Genomic DNA, 21,453 nt, shown 5'->3' with positions numbered 1-21,453 from the left:
TAAGACCGACTTGGGAAAAACTAGCCCTACTCTTTCAGCCCAAACTTTTCAAATTGACAAAAGTCACACGAGACGAGGAAGTCAAATGCATTTGATAATTTGTCAATTTATTGCATTTAAGGCATTTGTTGAAATATAGATTAGCCTTAAAATATTGGCATCACTATGACATGTAATTGGTTTGATAATACACTGGTAGGGTATCAGATTTTATCTAAAATATGCATGAAACATTGAGAGGATAATGTGCTAATAGAAGCCCCCCTCTGCTATGCTAAGCATAGCGCTAAACATAGTACAGTGAGAGCTACAACGTGATGGCCCACCACCAACAATCCATAAAGTGTAAAACCAGAGAAAAATGATACATCAACCAAGCTATCATAGATGATGGTACAACATTTCTACCAACGTATTCACCTTTTTCGACTACACCACCTCTGATGAACTGAACAATTTCCAATCTCGTGTCCATTGTCTGTGTTGGCGTTGAGCAAAATTAGTTGAGGTAATAACACAAAATTATGTCACAGTGAGAGGAAAAGCCTACAGTACAAAAGCAGATTCATGCTAACAATACCAAATGTGAACCACAGTTTCAAACTGCATCAAAAACTCCCAAAAGACCCATATTTGTGTGCAAAACAAGCATAAAATGTCCAGTGTTTCCCCCCCAAAAATGGTACAGCAACTGCACATAAACCTCAAGCACAAAAAAAATAATGAATTGCAATGGCTTGTTACAAGTGTGATACTATATAATATACCCATTAAGTAGAAAAATAGACAAAAGCATGTGTAAAGCCTTAGAAAAATACCGCTTACATTCACTGAGTTGAAATAGATTTTTTTGGCCACACATAAATGTATTTTATGGAAAGCAACAATAAGGCTACACGACAAATGTCAAGGGGAATACATGGCTAAATCCTCTAAAAAAAGTCTTAATAGCTTTCATGGCTTTTTTTTTTTTTTTTTAAACTATCTGCATGTTGACTGTGGTCATTGTATTATTTCCCTCTTGGCCCTCCTCCGTTCACTCAGGTGCAGGCTCAGGTGTCTCAGTCTTCACGTCCACATCCTCATCGCTGTCCAGGCCAGTGCGATTTATGATACGACGCATATTGAAAGGCACGTCCCCACGTCTTTAAAACAAACAAATACATAATGGATCAAACAGTCAGGTGCTGCACAGATACTCTATACAAGTAGAGAAGACGAGACGTACAGTATTAATGAATATATTAAAAAATAAGATTATGCAGCCACAAAAGGCTTTATACAACTTTTTTTTCCCCACATAAGCAGCACTACTCCAAGACTTCTAAACAGAACTTTCAGCAACTTAATGCAGCTTCGTTTTCGATTGACCCTCTTCGAAAATTCACATCCCCAGCATGCAATGCGAGCTTTCTATTTCACATTTGCAGTCTCAACTATTCTGAATGCAAACTCACAAAAGGGAAACATTTCAAAAATGCTAAGGGCAGCGAAATTAACCACTCTGTACAGCACAAAACATAAATGGGGAAAAACGTTACATATGAATATATGCTGAAAGAATGGGAACATCTATTACAATTTAACATAATTCATTGCATGCATTAACACACACACACACACACACACACACACACACACACACACACACACACACACACACACACACACACACCGCAAAGTTCAAAGTGTAATAATATGAGGAAGTACGTCTCAAATGAAGGGCAGCTGCAGTATGTGCTACATTTATTTAATAAACGCATGTCAGAAACATTACAGAAAGTAATTACACCGGACCCTGAATATCTATATTTGGAGACGTAGCAATGCTCAAAAAAATGTAATAGTGGAAAGAAATTAATACTTTTAATAATGACCGCAGCAAAAAAAGAATGGAGCAACCTTGTTAACAATATACAAAAGAAATAGAGGGGGAGTTATCTCTATAGAAAGATATATTTCTGTATGTGAACTGAAGCTATGATGGAATATTGACATTAATGGTAAGTTGAGAGGATGTATGCGTGTGCTGGGGTGAAGGGATGGGGCAATGGAATGAGTGAATGCTTTAATGATGAAGAATTCTTAATAAAAATATAATAGGGGCCTCTACCTGAGCTTGCTCCTCAGAGTGCTGACTTCCCGGTTCATCGTGTCTGCCGATTCATTGGCTTCATCCAGCTCCCTCTGCATCTTTCTACGTTGGGCGTTGGATCGTGTCACCTCCTCCTCTGCCTCCTCTAACTGACGCTTCAGCTGACGCATTCGGCTGTTCGTCTTCTCCGCCTGCAGAGACAAGTTTCACTAAGTGAGGAGAGCACCAACAGAGGGACAAGTGCCAAAGACAGTACAAGCACATCAGCAAGGATTTGAGTCAGGAACAAACTACACAACAGGACTCCTCTGTCCTCCCTTCAACAATCTAAAAAAAAGGAGATTAGCGATGAGTCTTACCTGGTCTTTGTATTGGTCTGTGTTGCGCCTCTCATCATCGACCTGTAGCAACACCTCTTTCAGCTTCTTCTCTGTGCGCCTGGTCAACCTGGAGGCCTGCTGGCGCTCCCTGAATTGAGTAGGAAAAGCAGTGAGGACGCAGTATGGGGCTTTTTTGATGAATTCACTATATATCAGTCTGTACTAAATCATGAGTACACGGACACAATTACTGAAACTTTTAGGATCCAGGTATTTTTTTTGGAACACCAAAAAAAACAACTGACAACTGTTGTGGTCAGTTGGGAAACCAGTCAAAATAAAAATGGAATGATATTTCAAAGTGTCCATTGCACTGGCACTCACTTTGACTCTATGTCGAGCTGTTCCTCCAGCATAGCGATCTTGGCCTCCAAGGAGGTGATGGAGGATTTATACTTGGACTTGATGGTTCCCTCGAGCTCCTGCAGCTTCAGTTTCAGCTCCTTATTCTGGCGATCCATCTGGGAGCGAGCCCCCTCCAGCCGCAGGGAGCTGCTGCGTTCTTCAGCCAGCTCCGTGGTCAGCTGCTCGGCCTAAAGTCAGAAACGTGCAGTGGAGAAGCACTGTCAAAGACTTCAGTCACCCTGGGTATTCCTTTAAAAATCGTTAATCGCTGTGTTGTTTCTTCACCGCAAAGTCCAGCTGACAATAACTTTAGACATTTGCCAAGGATTTCATCCTGATAAAAATAAAAAAAATGTATATGTTCAGGCGTGGTGTTATTACTGATGCTAGAGGTATCAAACTTAAAAATAAAAAAGGTAGGTATTTAGGAGCAGTGGGCTTGGGGATCGATCTGCCAACCTTGTGACAACGAGCTCCAACCCCCCCTGAGTGTAAACACATTCCTTCCTTTTATACTGAACACTAAATGTTTTCTCCTACTTGCAAACAAAATGATAAAATGATCAGCTCACATGATCAACATATCTGCGATGCTGTGTGTCCGTACCTGCAGTGTGCTTCTCTTCATACGATCGTTGACCATCTCGGTGTTGAGCTGCTCTTCCTCCAGCTCCTCCTCCAGCTGGGTGATACGAGACTCCAGCCTCCTCTTCTCATCTGCCAGCAGCGAACTGGAAACGAGTGAGGAAGAGGAGCGACAGTAAATTAATACAGACAGATTTCCTTTGTTGCTGTGAAATTAGATAGATAGATAGATAGATAGATAGATAGATAGATAGATAGATAGATAGATAGATAGATAGATAGATACTAACTTTATTGATCCCGCGAGGGGAAATTATTTTGTTACAAGCAGCATGGATGCATTTATCTATATTCTTGGGTGCATTTTACATGTTTTTATTTCAATACTATGTTTTGGTTCATACTTCTTGGTGTTGCTGCTGCTAATCTCTTCCTGGAGCTCATCTCTCTCGCTCTGAACCTGTCTCTTGACTCTCTCTGCAGTGGCCAGCTCCTGCAGGAAGCAGAAGACACAAAGAAAGGATTTAAACTTCAAAGCTTAATACTAAACAGTTGGGACAGCTACCTGGAAGCAATGTGGCAATTTGAGCTAGTTAGACTCCATACAGTGGACAGCAAAAAACAAGTTAAAACAATCACGTTCCACTGAACTGAATAAAGCCAGCGTTCCAATGCCCCTCTATACACTAATATCAGTGTATATCAGTATGCATTTTGTACCAATACATTTATTTACTCAAGTGTCTTTTGTGACACGTTTGTTGTTATTCCATTTAATCCAAAAAGTGTTCCCCCTCAGGAGGCAATAAAAACAACGTTGAATCTTGAAGCCAGTGTACTAACAAAGTTCTCATATGCTAATATGAAATGATGTCCGTTTATTCAGGTGTCCCATTATTACTTTCATACCTCCTGGAAGTGCAGGGCGTCTGCCTCCATGACCTTGAGCTTCCTCTCGGTCTCCTTGGCTCCGTTGACAACTTCGTCTCTGGACAAACGCAGCTCTTCCAGCTCTCTCATCTGCTCTTTCATGAGAGCCTAGAGAGTAGACATGCGGTTAGACACCAATCATTGTGCGGGATTCACTAATCAGTGTGTGACAGGACTGCCTACTCACTTCTGAAGTGGCAGGTGGACCAAACTGTAATTTTTTTATTCAAGTTACTGGTATGTCCCCATGTATAACTGAACACTGGGTTAAAGATAATATCTCATTTTATGTTTATGAAAACAGGTGGCCTATATTCTGAAAGGTGTGATTTATTGTCAAATGTGTAAATAGCATCAGAACACATTAATAACTTGCAGTACATTTTTTTTAGTGTTAGTCTGACTATTATAAGTCCTGTCAACTAACTTGGAAGTGATATGAGGCTCAACCGCGTTTTGTTTTCATTTGTCATTGTGTCCGTTTATGTTAATTTCTCAGTTAAACTAGTGATTCAATTATGGGTTATGAGCCAATCTCACTTTGGCAATTCGTTTGCTTATGTGTGAGCACATTGGAGGCCTAGATCACCTGGAGTTTTTTCAGCTGTTTTAGGGCCTCATCACGGCCCTTGTTGGCAGCATCGATCTGGATCTCGAGCTCTCCCAGGTCCATCTCCAGTTTCTTCTTGGACGAGAGAGCCTGAGAACGCTGCTTGCGTTCATCTTCCAGCTCCACCTCCATCTCACGCACCTGAAGGGCAGGAAAAATCATTTTGATTTGCGATTTAGTCACTAAAACTATAACATTTTCTTGCAAGCAAAAGGTACGCAGAAATTTAATTTTGTATACAACTGTGCAACCCTTTGTGGGGAAAAAGTCAGTTTAGAGTATCGTTTCGTACCTGTTTAACCAGCTGTTTCCTCCTCTCCTCTCCCTGCTCATCTCTGGCCTGCAGGTCTCGGTCAAACTGGGCCTTCATGGCCTGCATGTTGACCTCCAGACGCAGTTTGGCGTCCTCCGTGGCCTGCAGCTCATCCTCCAGCTCCTCCAGCTGAACTCTCATCTCCTCCAGCTGCTGATCCATGGCACGCTTTGACCTCTCCAGCTCGTGAACCTGCGGACAAGGAGGTTGCATTGTTACACAATCAGCGTTTTTCAGCATTCAGTGAAGAGGGGCAATGCTGCCAATGATTATGAGCAACAGCCTGCTTTAATTTTGCTGAGAGCAATGATGCAATCTCTTTAGCTTTAAAAAAACAAACATACGTTTCCAAGGTTGACATTTTTAGCCCAAAACAATTAATTCCAGCTCTCCGTGCACCAAAAGATGTCAAATTGCATTTTTTCTCTTACACTCTTGCCAACATCATCCTTTGAGGAGACCAAGTCTTCCATCTCAGCTTTAAACAGCTTATTGGTCCGGTCCAGCTCGTCTTTAAGGTCTGACATGGTCTCCAACTCGCGGGCCAGTGTCAGCGCTCGCGTTTCCTTCTCCCTGGCCTCAGCCTCGGCCTTGTCACGCTCCTCTGCATACTGAGTAGAAATAGTTTTCTCTTCGGCCAGCATCTAGGGAGAAGACACCAGGAGAGGCAGTTACAGCACACTGAAAACTTTTTTTTTTTAATTTATTTTTTAAACTTAACACTTTTGAAAAAAAGGTGACATTTTGTGGTGAAGCGAACAGTGTATTCAAAACTATTTGAGAATAATGATCCCACATTTTCAGATTAGTTTTTTCTATATAATCTGATGACACTTATTGCTGTTGTGATTCATTTTTGTATAATTATATCTGTTGCTTGAGTTTTGCTTTTACTTTTTTGTCTGCAAAGTTTTATGCAGTCTTAAACCAGGTCTTCCTTTCAAAACAGGTTACAAAACATACCTGGTTAAATTAAATATAATCTCATCCTAACCCTTTCAACTGCCAAAAGAGAAATATGCAGCCTTTTGCTGAATTACTTGTTTTTGCTCTGTGCACAAAATACACTGTTGACATGATACCTGGTCAAACTTCCTCTGCTTCTTCTCCAGGCTGGAGACGATCTGCCTCAGGTGGTCCTGGTCCACTATGAGGTCATCCAGCTCCTGCTGTAAACGGGTTTTTGTCTTGTCCAGTTTGTCGTAAGCTGCCGTCTTCTCCTCCAGCTGCTGCATCACGCTTTCCAACTCCCTCTGTGATCGCTTGCGGCCCTCCTCTGCCCCCTCCACGGACAAGGTCTCATTTTCCAGCTTCTTCTTCAAGTCTGCCAGCTGAAGACATGAAAGAAGGAGGGCATTAGAAGGACAAGAAGAAAAATCTGTGAAAGTTCGGGGAGATTGTGGAATCTGATGAATGAATCAAGGCTACGGGAGGGAGGATGTCCTTATCCATCACTGATTTGGGGACAGTCTGAAATCAACTCTCTTGAATAATAAAGATCTGAGAACACAGTACAATTTCAAAAACTGCTGTTGAGTGCGATGTGACAGAGAGCGTGACACTGTGCACCGACCTGGGTCTGCAGAGTGGTGATCTGCTTCTCCACGTTCTTCTTGCCCTCTTCCTCTTCCTCCAGCATCTCCCGCAGGTTGTTCTGTTCATCCTCCAGCTGCCTCAGGCGGCTGGAGAGGGCGAGCTTCTGACGAGTCTCCTCTTGGAGCAACTCCTGGAGGTAAGAGAAGAAAAAAGACAAAACATCAGAAAAAAACATGCTAAAAACCCTTTGAACTCAAGTTTTGTTTCTAGTTGTTTTGCATGCATTTGTTCACATCATAGTAAATTTGCACTATTAAAAGTCATGCTGAATTAGCTCTTGACAGTTCCTGTTTGAAGAGTTTCTGCACATTCATGGGGACTATCACTAGATTACTTTTAAGTTAAAAAGGAACGTCTTTTTTCCAGAATTTCTGAGCAGATTTACGGACATAAAGGATATAAATATCCTTGGTAAGTGGGAGTCACACTGAATCTTAAAACGTGAATCATTTCTGTGTTCAAATTTGACTGAGAAAAAAAACAAAAAACAAGTGCGAAGTTTGATGTGTGGGTGATGCAAACATGTTGCAAAGATGTGTGGCAGATACGGTGTCGCTTGTACGCCAATACTGCATGTCCATCTATGGAACAAAATGTGTAATCGACTTCTTGTTTCAGACAAGAGTGCATTTGACGCAATAAACATGCATTTGTGTTTGTACCTGTGCATCCTGCAGCTGAGACTCGGTTGCAGAAAGGTCTTTGCTGGATTTGATGTTCTTGTTGTCCGCTTCACTCAGGAGGCTGTTGACATTGTCTACCTCCAACTAGACACCAGAAAGAAAGAAAATTAATAATGGACAAAATATAATTAGCCACTCAACCCATACTAACAGAAATATCATCACAAACTATCGTCCTTTCCGCCACCTACTCTTCCTTTACTTCCCATTCACTCAGTTCTCCGCCCTTGAAATACTGTACCTGCATCTTGGTCATCTTGTCGGCAAACTCCTGCCTCTGTCGTTCACTCTCACTGTATTTGATCTGCAGTTCTTGGACCTGGGCTTCGGCCTTCTTGCGACGTTGTTCAGAGTCACCTTTGCCTTGTGTCAGAGTCTGCATCTCGATCTGCAACTCGTTCCACTCGCTCTCCAGAGCATGCTTGGCTTTGTCCACAGACGCCTTGTTCTGCAGGAGCAGCATACATGAAGCATGTGATTGTTGCTATTCAGATGTTTGTTAAGCATTCTCCTCTATTGACCACCCAATTCATTCTTGCACCTGTTCTCCTGATTCCATTCCTACCAAACTGTTCAAATCTGTCTTTCATTGCTTTATGAAGAACACTAAAAATACTATTAAAAGCTCCGTGCAGAGTGGCAATTTCTAATCTTTTTCTGAACAAAATACTGTTAAATAAAATTTGATCGATCGATCGATCGGTGGTGCAAGATCGATGCAAGTGGTGCAAGACAAGTGCAAGATCGATCTTGCACCTGTTCTCCTGATTCCATTCCTACCAAACTGTTCAAATCTGTCTGTCTGTCATCAGCATATGAATGATTTGAAAGTTAACAGGATTGAGATCATCAGAGGAAAGGGAAATGTGAACCAACTAATAAACTGAATTAATATTAATGGACTTTTAGTACCAACTACAAGCAGCTCAGTCTTGTCTGTATTCAGCTGTAAAAGTTTCTGGACATCCAGCAGAGACAGGAAATGTATTCACACTTGCCCACTGTAGTCAGAAACCCTGGTATTATTTTGGATACCAATCTCAATTTTGAACATCACATTACCAGTATCACCAGAACAGCATTGTATAACTTATGTAAAAAAAAAAATATCAGGTACCGGGAGCCAATGAAGGGATTTCAGTACCAGACAACATTCAAAATTCTGCTTATAGTCTATAAAGCATTTAATGGTTTAGCTCCTCAGTACATTTCTGACTTGCTCACTGATTATATTATTATTATCATTATTATAACCTGATAAGGCCTCTCAGATCATCAGGCAGAATTATCCTCGCTGCACCCAGAATTAGATCCAGGTCAAGAGTGTGTGTTTACAGGGGTTTCTATTTGATTATGTTGACGTTTTATTTTTCATTGCTGTGTGGTTGGCTGCATGCTTATATTGTTTAGGCTACCTGTGTTCTTATGTTTATGCCTATACAGTATTTTTACATTCTGCCTTTAAAATGTAGAGTACTTTGAGTTTACCTCTAATGAAATGTGCTACATAAATACGATTGCCATTGCCATTACCCTCTTGGCCTGTTCCAGCTGTTCATTGAGCTCGTCAAATGCCTGGTTGTGTTTTTGTCTCATGTCAGCCATCTGCTGCTCGTGGATCTTGGCCTCTTCCTCCAGATTCTTCTTCAGATGGGTGACCTCCACCTCCCGCTTGGACCTGCAGAGACAGAATGAGGAAGTGAATAAGAAACAACGAGAAGTGAGAAGCGAAACAAATAAAATGTATAAATCTTTGCACACTCATGTTGCCGTCAGTCTTCCACATGAAGACTTCGATCTGTCCATCTAACACTTTTAAAACACCACACTTCTGGCAGTTAGACTACATAGTTTTGACCGTTACCTCAGCTCCTGCTGTGCTGCGGTGGAGTCCAAAGTGTCCTCCAGTTCAGTCTTGAGGGCCTCCAGCTCCTCTCCCAGGTCCCTGCGGTGTTTCTCAGCCTTGGCACGCGCCTGCCTCTCCAGCTCCAGATCCTCCTGCAGCTCGGAGATCTGAGCCTCCAGCTCCCTGATCTTCTTCTGGGCCGTGTTCTTGGCTGCAGCCTCCTCCTCGATCCTGAAGGTGAGATAGAGAGGACGGATGAGATTGACAAACAGGTACTCCGTGTGTTAGTTCTCACTTCCAAGAACATTCACTGCATCTAAAGCTTTAAGTTAAAAAAAAGCATTTATTTTTGTTAAACCTGGACAGTGCAGCGAGGAGTTCCTCCTCCTTCTTAGCCAGCTGAGCTCGGAGTTCATCAATCTGAGCCTGCAAGTCTGCCATCTGGTCATTGAGCTCACTGGAGTCTCCCTCAAGTTTACGACGGTTCTTCTCCAACTCCTGACGCACCTTTTCCTCTTTTCTTAGACGATCTGTGTGCGAGAAGACAGAAACACAAATGTTATTTACTTTTACTTGCAAAAGGTTAAAATAAATAAAAAAAATGGACATGGAGGTGTAAGGAGAAAAAAAAAATGTCCATCCTCAATCTAATATAATAACATCCGATTACAGGCTCTCACACTCACAACACCAAACAATTAAAAGAAAACAAAAAAAACTCCTTAATAGAAAATATACAGTAGCTACATGTAAATATAGTGCCTCTGTGCTTTTTTGTTGTTGATTAACCTCTGCAATGGGCTACATTAATAGAGTTCGATTGTGTTCACATGTCTCTCATATCGTTTGGGCGAAATTTTGAAGTTTTTCCTCTCCATGGCACCTCCCTTGCTTCATAAAATGGGTGTGATGGTTCGATTTTTTTTTTATTAAACAAATGAAATTAAAATGAATTTTAAACAACGAAAATAATTATGAATCATATATGAAACAATGGCTACTTGCCCTCCAAATCTGTGATCATGGCTTCATGTTTATTCTTGAGTTTCTGCAGGCTCTTGGATTTCTCTTCCTCCTCAGTCAAGTTGGTGGTGAACTCAGAGATCCTCTCCTCCATCTGTTTCTTCTCCTGAGGTTATAAAAAAAAAAAAAAAAATTACTCATTGCCCAGGTGTAAATTGTTTTGTTTATTTAGGCTGCATTTTTCTGGTGAATGCTGAAAGTGTGGGCTACGTTAACATGTTGTACGAGACCTTGAGGAGCTTGTTGTTCTGGTCTTCCAGCACCATGACGTCCTCATCTAGCTTCTTCAGCTTGGCGTCCGTGGTGAGCTTCTCCATCTGGAGTTTCTGTCTGGCTGCTTCCTCCTCGTCCAGCTGCTGTTCCAGGTCCTGGATGAACAACAAACAATTTGCAATATTGAAGCATTTTCAGTTTTTTGTTCCCCATCACATCTCACATTGTGTATCCCGCAGGACTCAACTGACCGTGATGTTCTGCTGCATCTTTTTTCTCTCGGTTTGCAGCTGGGTGGCCCTCTCTTCTTCCTCCTCCAGGCGAGACTCCAGGTCATGTAAGATCTCCTCCAGCTCCTGCTTCCTGGTGGCCAGACGAGATCTCATCTCCTCAGCCTCCGCACACAGCTCCGTCTCTGCCTGGAGCTGCTCTTGAAGAGCTAACTTCTCAGCATTCAGCTACGGGGAGTCAAAGAAAGTGAGACTGGATAATCACATCTCGGTGCTGCATCATTCTGAATAAGAAGACTCATGACTCAATGAAGATAGACCAATTAATTAAGCCACTTATTTAAAATAAGGCTGACCACAGCTTAAGCTCCCTCCAGTGTCTTCATGGAGACTCCTACCTGTTGCTGCTTCAACTCAAATTCTTGAAGCTGCTGCTGAGCCTGCTCTTGGCTCTCCCTCACTTTGTCCAGTTCCTCTTCTTTGGCCAGCATCTCCTCTTCCTGCCGAGTCACTTGCAGCAGAGGTTTCACCTGGAAGAAAAAAAGAAAAAAGGCGTTGGAGCATATGGCGATGTTTTTTAGGGTGGATGAAATGGCACTCTCATGAGAAACTGAAGACGGCGAACGGAAATCTTTATAAAAAGTGTAAAAATAATTAAGTTTGCATTAAGTTATAAGTGCAGCTACAGTACAATAAAAGGCCAGTGATCAATATATGCCTGATTTAGATGTCAATATCTCACAAATGATGTCAAAGTATGTAGTCAAAAGTCTACATATCTATATCCAAAGCTGATGAATTCAGATTTGGGTCCAAGATGGAGCAGAGTTGCGAAAATGAGGGCTTGCAACTCGACTTGGGACATGTCTGCTAACAATATTCTTTTAGTTATTTAAAAAGGATCTTTCTTTAGCTTTTGTAAAAATGGCAGCATAGTAATCGTTGCTCAGCTTTGTCCGAGATTCATAATATTGCAATAAAAAAAATGATAAGCTGATTTTAAAGTCTGTAGAGTGATTCAAAACAATACTTTTGGCTTGTTTTGTTGAAATAACAAAAACATTTAAATCTGGATACGTGTATTTTTCTTAACCATGACACCGGCATGGTTCAACTACTGCTGCCCTGTTATTGGGTTGTCCAGTGACGAGCAGAGTCATTAATCTCTTACCTTGGTGAAAAGCCTCCACCACTGCCAGTTCCTGAGTTTCAGGTAAGCAACACAGTTCCTCTGGATAACTTTCATGGCCGTCAGCTGTTGCTGTCTCTTGGTAAAGGCTCTGAAGTCAAAAACAATAACATATTTTGCCATCTTGTGTGTTCTGTTCCATGTATTCATTCAACTATGCAAATATGTTTCTTGATAAAATATGTTCAGTGCTAATCCTTCATACTTGCGAGCCACATATCCTCTGCAGAAGGCCTGGAAGCTGATGATCACATCAGTGATCTTTATGTCTCTCTCCTCCTCCAGGTGAGCCAGGACTCCGGCTCTGAAGAACACTTTACTTTGTCCAACGCGGAACAGGTTTGGGTCCAGCTCCAGAGCTTTGATCTGACATGAAGAAGACATGAAGAGACTCAATGATGAGTCCCAAACCTCGAAATGGAGAACAATGAGCCATTTCTTTTCGGATTTATTGTTCTTACCATGAGCACACAGGCTTGCTTGCCGTCCATAAAGCCCTTTGGGATGGCGTTTGGAGTGAGGATTTCATACCTGAGAGACAGACAAGCAGAATTAAATTACTCAAGTAGTTTGACAGGAGTTGTTTTTAGAATTAAATGTGCCTATTTTTTATTTTTTTTAACTTCAGGCCTTTTGTAGTCATGTAGTTAAAGGCACATTCACTGTTGTGGATGTAGGTCTGTGAATGATCTCTCTTTTTTTGGTCTTAATTTTTCGTGTTTGTCCTACTTGAGAACTTGATGAAGTTTAGACCAGGACTGGGTTTTTAATTGGGTGTGTAAAATATATAGTAATTGTTTGTCACCTTTGTCTGAACTCCTGGAAGACGATACGGTTGGGGAAGCCCTGTCTGCAGATGCGAATCCCCTCTAGGACTCCATTACACCTCAGCTGGTCCAGAACCAGGTGAGGCTCCAGTTTACCAGCCTGATGAAGAAACAAAAAGCATCATTGTGTTTCATCTGAATGGAGCGTCTAGCAAATAAGGGTGTCATACGTTGTACAAATATGTGACATCATGCTGCATTAACAAAACAATCTTGTCCAATGCACAATGTGTCAGGACTTTAATGAGAACTGGTGGATCCCCAGATGTCAAGTGAAGCAGAAGACTTTTCCCAGCATTAATCTCTAGTTCTTTTCTTCTTTGTTAAAGTTGATTAGCACCAGTATGCCAGCGCACATTGGTAGTTCATTATATTGAATGTTCCTTCACTTGTACCACGAGTGTCGTTCTTTGTTCTGTACCTTCTTCTCGTGGTTGGGGATGATGCAGCGGACGAAGTTCGGGTTGGTGTTCCTGAGCGTGGCCATGAGGTTACTCAGCTGCTCCTTGTACAGCTGGCCCACGGTGCGGAACATGCCCTTACGGGTTCTGGATGCACCGTGAATTGAGTCCGACATTCCTGCCACCTTATCCAGGCCGACGATACGGTCCACTGCCAGGACACGGACAAGGTGGAAAACAATGTTGTCAGTGTGTTTTATGATGCTGAAATTAAATCATTATTTCTCATAATGAAAACATATTTGTAACTCACTTCTTTCACATGTACGTAGATAATAAAATACATTTTATTTTAATTTTATTATTAACACCAGAAGGCAAAAACAAATATTTGAAAACCTACTACTATTGGTGCATCTCAGTATTTATATTTTACTGACAAACAAATTGAGGGTTATTTTAATGCGACAGATCCAAACTAGGTCTTGTCCATTGCACACTTGAGTGTGTAGAAAAATGAAATGAAATTCATGCACAATGTCAGCACCAAGTTTATTGGGAATGCCTAAGATGTTCCAGTCATGGACCTTCAACAGGTATCAAATGTTGCATCTCCAATAATTTCAGCATCAACAGTAGCACACAGCAGTAAGCGCTACGTGACTTTGAATAAATTGAGTTACTTACTGTCTTTCCACAGCTCGGCAACAAATTTGTCCGTAGACTGGTTGAACAAAGATGCCACACACTCATTCAGAGGGTCCATGTTCTTCATCAGCCACGCGTCTGCTTTGTAGTCAACCTGCACCAGAGGAGAGACATGTTTAAAATGAAAGACTGCAAAGTTGAGGTTACCAGATCATTGTTACTTTGAGTTAATGACGCTTGATGTCCCGTTTTATTCTGAAGCACAGAACATTTAGGACATTGACTTAATTTACAAATCAAATGTCTACGGTGTGTAACCAGTGGCCTTACTTTGTGTACTCAGAATTGAGCCAGGGAAATGTGTTGTGGCCATCTAGTGGTTGAAAACAACTACGAGAACAAGTACAATTTTCAGCTGCTTTTACTTTACTTGAGTACTTTATACTCATACTAAGAGGAAAATGTACTTTTTACTCCAATACATATTTATATGACGGATGTAAATACTAGTTCAACTGCAGATTGAGATTATTTATTTATTTATTTTTTTTTAACAGAGTATACGATCACTGAATTAAATATGGTTCTTTCTTCTAGATCAAACAACCCAATAGGTTATAAAGTAGCTAAAATATGATCTCCCTCCACCAACTACAAAATCAAAATACTTCAGTCATGTTAGTCCACCAATAATAATAAAACATCACTCTTTAACAAACTCAACAATATAAACTTTATCATTATTGACCTTTCCAGCATAGTGTATAATGCAGAAATCGGCGTCGTCCTTGAGTTTCTTGGGTTTCTGGAACTTGGGGTTTGTCCCCTGCTCCTGAACCACCTTCTCCACAAAGCTCTTGTCTGTGGCTTTAGGGAACCAGCACTCTTCATCCAGCAGAGCCAGGATGCCTGGAGGACCGGCCTGTGATAAACGGAGGAAGAAACAAACAAACATAAGTCCGTCTGCAGTTCAAATAATCATATGCCTCAGTTTGTGTTTAGTCAGTGACTTCTGCAGAAAAAGGCTTGTAACCTTCATCTCAAGTGTTACTTCAGGCTGAGGGAAATACTGTCCATGCAATCTGTACAAGTCTTGAGGAGGAATAATAACTGGGAGACTTCTTACATGTTTTTCAATGAGGTCGATGCAGGGCTGCAGGTCGAGGCCGAAGTCGATGAAGCTCCACTCGATGCCCTCCCTCTGGTACTCCTCCTGCTCCAGGATGAACATGGTGTGGTTGAAGAGCTGCTGCAGTTTCTCATTGGTGTAGTTGATACACATCTGCTCAAATGAGTTCAACTGCAAGAGAGAATAAGAGAAAACATTACTCAAACAACAGATAATTAAAAATCTGCAACTTTCGTCAGAAGCCCTCCACGCCTGGAGTGTGACGGGGCTGCAGACTTCATCATAAGGTGTTACCTGCTGAGTCTTACAGGGACACTGTTAAAGACCCAACCAACAGGTCCGCCTGTTGCCCATTCATTTCTATAAGGAATTTTGTATTGACTTCTGGTTGTGAATTAAACCCACATCTTTTAATCAAATTCAACTTTGACACCACTCTATAGCATGCAGCATTAAAACAGAGTCCTGTATTGCTGACACAAACACACAGAGTGGCTGAGCCCCATCAGAGTGCTCTCTCTGACCACAGAACTTGAGTTACGATGCATAGCTATCAGTCTGTCAAGCCCTGAACAGCTCACCTCAAAGATCTCAAATCCAGCAATATCAAGGATGCCAATGAAGGAGGCTCCCTGTCTCTTGGTCTTGTCCAGGGCCTTATTGATCCTCAAGACCAGCCAGCGGAACATCCTCTCATAAGAGGCTTTGGCCAGAGCCTCGATAGCAAACTCAGCCTGCTCCTGGGTCTGTGCCTTCTGGACATAGTCCCTGCCAACCTGCAAAAACAAATACTCCAGTGTCATCCTGCAATACTAAAGTCATAATCACAAAAAGAAACAGGCAATTGACAAAATCTCTTTTATTTAATTTGGATGAAGAAACTAAATTCACACCATGTTCAAACAAAAGTAAAAAAAAAAGGGTTAAAATGTCCTGACATTGCATCCATAAATTGACAGACAAAAAGGTGGACATTTTGCATCAAGCAACCATCATCAGTTGAAAAACATTTATATTATGGAATATCAAAGAAGCAATCATGTTTTCATTGCCATGCAGACCTTGATTCTGGGAGACAGGATGGCTCGTGTGAAGTCGGTCACATTGATGCTCAGCAGGTGACAAACTTTCTGGGCAGCTGGGGGTGAAACATGGGGGTCACAATGCAGGACGTGAAGGTGGATGTTTGATGAATTGGGAAGGTTTGAGAAAATGAGACCGACAGCATGCGCAGAGGAAATGATGATGATGATGATGGTGGAATGTCTGTGTAAATGAGCGTACCAGTGTCGTCGGGCATGGAGGCCTGGTCAGAGTGACGCTCCTTCTTGAAGGTCATGTTCCCCAACTGCAGCACGGCCGACACCACCTTCAGCAGACCTGACAGACAGACAGAAGAGGTCACTGTGTGCTGCAGAGGAAAGAATCGCATGATGAAGATTATGTGCCACCGTACCACACGTTTGATGATCTCACCCGATTTGAAAACCCCCAAAAACAACAAACAAACTAGAAACTCATTGTGTATATTATTTAGATATTTTAAAACAACTCTTTAAAAGAACATCCACTTATATAAATGAGCTGCAGCAATTAGTTGATTAATCAATGAGTCAATGGAAAATGAACCAGCGGCTAGTAGCGGAGTAAAAATGCCAACATTTGCTGGGACCACCTGCTCAAATGAGAGGAGTGAACTCTAACAAATGTGTCAAATGCATTTTCTTCCTCATTAAAAAACAAAAACAAAAAAAAAACATATGCTAAGCTGATTTTTTTTAAAAGTATTTTAAATTCTGCATTGTTTACATCCACATTTACTAGCTTCCAGTCTTCTTCTTCCCCGTCTTTGCTGGCACATTGCTGGAGCATTACAGACACCTGTACATCAGTGGAAAGGTATGAAACCATTGATGGGAATGTGCGTCATGTGTCACGCGTGTGCGCATCCTCGTGCATGAGATAAACAAACCGGGCACCCACCCAAACTCCACAGGGAACCTTTGATTGATAATGAAATAAATCCTTAGTCACAGCCCTATAAATAAGTTTGAAAAAAACAAAACAATGATTAGGTACCAATTCTTTCCTCTTCTGGGACGCTCATGATCTGAAAGGCGTCCATGGTCTCAGTGAACATGTCCGTGTCCTGCTGGCCAGGTATCGTCACGTTTCCATTGGACAGGAAACGGTACTTGCTGTAATCCTCCAGACACAACTCAGCTAGACAGTGAAAAAGGGGAGAGAACCATTTAGGAAGAATTGACCATTTTAAGCAGAGACAAATCTGGCAGTATGTTTTTATGTGGCTACAACTTCAGCCCCATTGTATTACAGACACTAATAACTGAACCGAGCAGCTCAGTTTTCAATATTGGTCGACTAAATCAGCTACTTCCCATGTATCTCTACAAGTTGCTTAATAAATGTACCAGCTCTTGAACAAGTTCAGTAAACATCAATAAACGTATCCCAGTTGGACAGATTCCCGTTGTAATAAAATGTCTCACAGCGCAGCTTGTCCCCCGCTCCACTGAGCATGTAGTAAAAGATGTGGAAGCTCCTCTCATCTTTAGCTTGTCGGACGGCCCGAGACTTCTCCAGCAGATCTGGTAACATTTCAGTCAAGGACAAACATGCAAACGCAGCAAGACAACAGCATCTTTAAGTGTATAGAAGCACAACTGGATCAACCCACATGTTTTTTGAGGTAATGTGATTCATTTCTAAACTTTTTTGGTAATATGCACTAAAGCAGAGGTCTTCAACAGGGGGTCCGGAGGTACTGCAGGGGGTCCGCAAAATTTTTGGTTGATTAGACAATTTTATATTTTTTTACCAAACATGAATCTGTCCATTATTTTAATAGTTCAGCATTGTATGCAAGCTAACAGGTATGGTTATGCATGGCAGTGGCACTAATAGGCCATCACTCATTTTTGTTTCCACATTTATGTTTAAAATAAAAACGTCAATTTGAATACCTTGTATGCATGATTATCATACAAGGTAGGTTTCTAAATGGCAGTGGCACGGCCGCCCTACTCACTGTACCTTTAAAATAAAAACATGAATATATGAACCTGTGTATTATTTCAATAGCTTAGTATTGAATGCACAATTACAAGGTGTGTTTATACATGGCACTAGGCCCAGCTTAATATAAAACACAATTTTATACAATATACTGTATATAGTAGGGGGTCCCTGCTCCATCTCTCTATCAGTTTGGGGGTGCTTGGCCTGAAAACGCTGAAGACCCCTGCACTAAAGGACAATTAAAAAAATTGAGAGGTATGGGACTAAGGTTACTCTTGCATCTGCACTTTAACCCCACCTGGTGGCCCTGTCTTGTAGAGGATTCACAAGTCTGTCGGGATAAGTCTGTATCTTACTGGAATTTACGACATTCTAAAATTCTAAAGTCTAAAATGATGTCATGGCTCTGTGCCCCTGGTTTCTATCACATATGGGTTGAGGGAAGCTCCTATTTGCACTTGGGCCACCTAGCAGGTTATTCCAGTAAGTAAGTAGCATACTTGTAAAAAAAGGATGCAAGTTTCGATATTGGCTCCAACAATGTATCCATTGACATCAAAGTTGATCCTGATGAATTTTCCCTACAAGAGAAAACAAATTTAAATAATTTTGATATGCAGTACTAAAACAAAAAACATTAAAAAGGCCCTATTTTCAGTCAGCTTCTCTACATGAACACAAAATAATCTGCCAAAGTTTCAAAGATTTGTGCACATTTTGTCTGTGCTCTTCTCACTGGTTTGAAGTGGGCAGGGTGTTTAACTCAAACCTAATAATATCTAATGCTGTTTATTTGGAACGGTGCTTATTAGACATAAACGTTATGTTATTCAGAAAACAATTAAGTTTTCATGGGGCTTCGATTCGTTTTCTTACAAATCTTGAAGAGTTGTCGTTCTTGACGGTCTTTGCGTTGCCGAAGGCCTCCAGGATGGGGTTGGCTTGCAGCAGCTGTTTCTCCAGTTCCCCCTGACGGAGAAGACAGTCATGATAAATAAGTTACTGTTGTTTATAGTTTCTGAGACTAAGCTGCAAATTAGTCAGGCAAGCGCAGCTTAAAAATCGTGCATTTACTTGCAGCCTGCAATGGCTTCTAAAAAAACCTCAGGGGATGTTATCATTGCCCAAACACACACACACACACACACACACACACACACACACACACACACACACACACACACACACACACACACACACACACACACACACACACACACACACATTCCAACACACATACCAGCAAGCCCACTCAAGCAAAAAAAAAAAAAAAAAAAAAAAAAAAAAAAAAAAAAAAAACTCCTGTAAAACCATCCCTGTCCATGCAGGCACAAACAAGCCGGTTAGCCAAGATCACCCCAAACAATCTTCATAGATACAAACTACTACATAATGATTAAATCGGGACTGACCAGATTGAGAATAAAATAGTCACCCAATACGGCTTTAAAACTATAGGCACACACACAGACACACACCAAGGTGTATTTCAGAATTTGGGACAAACCTCTGATAAGGTTACTGCTCAACTACTCTGCTGTGTCGATGGGTAGTTCACTGCCACAAGGGAAATAGTCATTGAGCAGACAGGTCTCTTTATCCTCTAAACCCACACCAGACTATAATGATGGAAAACTTAGGTTTGCATTTTACAACAAACTGTTGAACTCCTACTGAAAGCTTATGAGGGGTTTGATGAGAACATTGATACCACTTTCATATCCGTATGCTAAATATGAAGCTAAAGCCAACAGCTAGTTAGCTTAGCATAAAGACTGAAAACAGAGGAGAATTGCTAGCCTGCTTCTGTCCAACGGTAACGGCACAAAACCCAAAGTGTTAAATGTCAAATTGTGTTTTAAGGGGCTAGCTGTTTCCTACATTTCCAGGCAGTATGCTAAGCCAAGTTTGTCTGGTAACTGGAAGGTTGACGGTTCGATCCTTGGCTGGGATGTGTTCTGAGTCGAAGTGTCCTTGAGCAAGACACTGTCCCCCTAACAGCTCCCCGGGCGCCTGTCATGGGGAGCCCACTGCTCCCTGATACAGGGATGGGTCAAATGCAGAGACAAATTTCCCCCTTAACGGGATAAATATAGTATAATAAAAATGGTTAAAAAAATAAAAATAAAAAAAAAACTGCTGCAGAAATGTCCCATGTACCTGCCTAGGGATTATGTATTATATTCAAGTAATATTTGAATGCCTTTACTCCAAAACCCAGACAAAGACAATACGGCGTTTCCCGTTAGTAGAGAAGTGCATGTGCATAAAGAGTCAGACACCAACCGTATGGAGTCAAAGAGATGAACTCACATGTGATAAAACTGCATTGCCCTGGAGAAGAGGTGAAAAAGGACAGAGTTCAACACATTTCATACCAACTTCAGCACACATATTACATACCTGCAGAGGAAACCTGGGGTCACCTGATGTACCACAAAGAAATGATACATCTAATATTTCTTGTAAAAACCTGTGAAACAACCTACATATAAAAGTACGAGTACAAGCAGGCACATTCATTCCATTTCACTTTTACTCAGAGGACGCGAGGCAGGCACGTCAAGGCCTGAAAGAGGAATGCACAGTCGCTGCTATATGCAGCTCGTTCAGGTAGACTGCTTCATAGAGATGGACCCACATGGATATCAGGGGAAGAACAGGGAGGAGAGGTAAAATAAAGGGGGTTTCCATCCAGGTCTTTCTAAATCTTCAGACAAACCATCAGGAGAGAGAGTCAGGAAGAGGGAACGAAAAAGAAAAAGTTAAGTTTTTACTGACCTGCTCTTTCTTGGACTTGAAAGATGAGGCAACGTGGGCAAGATACTGAATGACTTTCTTGGTATTTTCTGTTTTCCCAGCTCCCGATTCCCCACTGTAGAGACAGAAAGATTTAGACACATTATATGTACCAGAGAAGTCCGCACACTGAACATTTTGATCAGGCATTAAAAGTGACAAGAATAAAAGACATGGTTTACAATAAAAACTACTTTTTTTTCCCCTCATAGCAGACATAAATATAAAACAAGAAAACTGCTTCCAAGGTCAAGAACGAACTTTGAACATATTTATTTTACCAAACATGGGTGAGAAAATCAGCAAGTGCTCGTAAAACACTGATAACTTTAACATCTACAATTCACTGACAACTGGCAAACTTAATCTGCTGATAATCATGTGATAAAAACCCACTAAATTAAGCTAAAAGGTAAGATTGTTTTGTTGAGAGAAATGTAGTTCAGTTGCACTCAGTTCGACTTGAGTCAATCGGGTCTTGAAGGAAAACTAAATTCATGCTTGATCCTACAACCAACGGGCATCTATCTGTATGAATCGGTGCAAAAAAGGAATCAAGGAAAAAAGCTGTT

The 21,453-nt window shown here is 41.3% G+C and overlaps 1 protein-coding gene across 2 annotated transcripts in view; it reads right to left on the bottom strand.

Annotated features, from left to right (window-relative positions):
* Positions 1-81: 81 nt before the first annotated feature.
* myh9a (myosin, heavy chain 9a, non-muscle) overlaps positions 82-21,453 on the bottom strand; it is a 27,618-nt gene continuing 6,246 nt past the window's right edge. For both annotated transcript variants that reach the window (XM_068727830.1, XM_068727831.1), the window contains 38 exons: positions 20,864-20,957; positions 20,396-20,416; positions 18,959-19,051; positions 18,600-18,663; positions 17,554-17,652; positions 17,123-17,266; positions 16,328-16,423; positions 16,105-16,181; positions 15,625-15,819; positions 15,041-15,214; positions 14,663-14,836; positions 13,954-14,068; positions 13,287-13,477; positions 12,844-12,965; positions 12,500-12,569; positions 12,244-12,404; positions 12,021-12,129; positions 11,248-11,379; positions 10,871-11,077; positions 10,637-10,774; positions 10,389-10,512; positions 9,742-9,913; positions 9,402-9,614; positions 9,071-9,215; positions 7,779-7,985; positions 7,517-7,621; positions 6,832-6,984; positions 6,341-6,589; positions 5,690-5,902; positions 5,238-5,450; positions 4,925-5,086; positions 4,315-4,443; positions 3,810-3,898; positions 3,428-3,551; positions 2,800-3,008; positions 2,455-2,563; positions 2,114-2,286; positions 82-1,145 (listed from right to left, as the gene is read on the bottom strand). In XM_068727830.1, the coding sequence (XP_068583931.1) occupies positions 1,037-1,145; positions 2,114-2,286; positions 2,455-2,563; positions 2,800-3,008; positions 3,428-3,551; positions 3,810-3,898; positions 4,315-4,443; positions 4,925-5,086; positions 5,238-5,450; positions 5,690-5,902; positions 6,341-6,589; positions 6,832-6,984; positions 7,517-7,621; positions 7,779-7,985; positions 9,071-9,215; positions 9,402-9,614; positions 9,742-9,913; positions 10,389-10,512; positions 10,637-10,774; positions 10,871-11,077; positions 11,248-11,379; positions 12,021-12,129; positions 12,244-12,404; positions 12,500-12,569; positions 12,844-12,965; positions 13,287-13,477; positions 13,954-14,068; positions 14,663-14,836; positions 15,041-15,214; positions 15,625-15,819; positions 16,105-16,181; positions 16,328-16,423; positions 17,123-17,266; positions 17,554-17,652; positions 18,600-18,663; positions 18,959-19,051; positions 20,396-20,416; positions 20,864-20,957 (5,374 nt within the window). In that variant the 3' untranslated portion in view covers positions 82-1,036. The remainder of the gene's footprint in view (positions 1,146-2,113; positions 2,287-2,454; positions 2,564-2,799; positions 3,009-3,427; positions 3,552-3,809; positions 3,899-4,314; positions 4,444-4,924; positions 5,087-5,237; positions 5,451-5,689; positions 5,903-6,340; positions 6,590-6,831; positions 6,985-7,516; positions 7,622-7,778; positions 7,986-9,070; positions 9,216-9,401; positions 9,615-9,741; positions 9,914-10,388; positions 10,513-10,636; positions 10,775-10,870; positions 11,078-11,247; positions 11,380-12,020; positions 12,130-12,243; positions 12,405-12,499; positions 12,570-12,843; positions 12,966-13,286; positions 13,478-13,953; positions 14,069-14,662; positions 14,837-15,040; positions 15,215-15,624; positions 15,820-16,104; positions 16,182-16,327; positions 16,424-17,122; positions 17,267-17,553; positions 17,653-18,599; positions 18,664-18,958; positions 19,052-20,395; positions 20,417-20,863; positions 20,958-21,453) is intronic.

This window comes from Cebidichthys violaceus, unplaced genomic scaffold (genome assembly GCF_023349555.1).
Source record: "Cebidichthys violaceus isolate CVI_PGR_0920_01 unplaced genomic scaffold, fCebVio1.0.p SCAF_4, whole genome shotgun sequence".
Lineage (NCBI taxonomy): Eukaryota > Metazoa > Chordata > Actinopteri > Perciformes > Stichaeidae > Cebidichthys > Cebidichthys violaceus.
The sequence above is the reverse complement of the archived record's forward strand: the minus strand, read 5'-3'. Positions and strand labels throughout refer to the sequence as shown.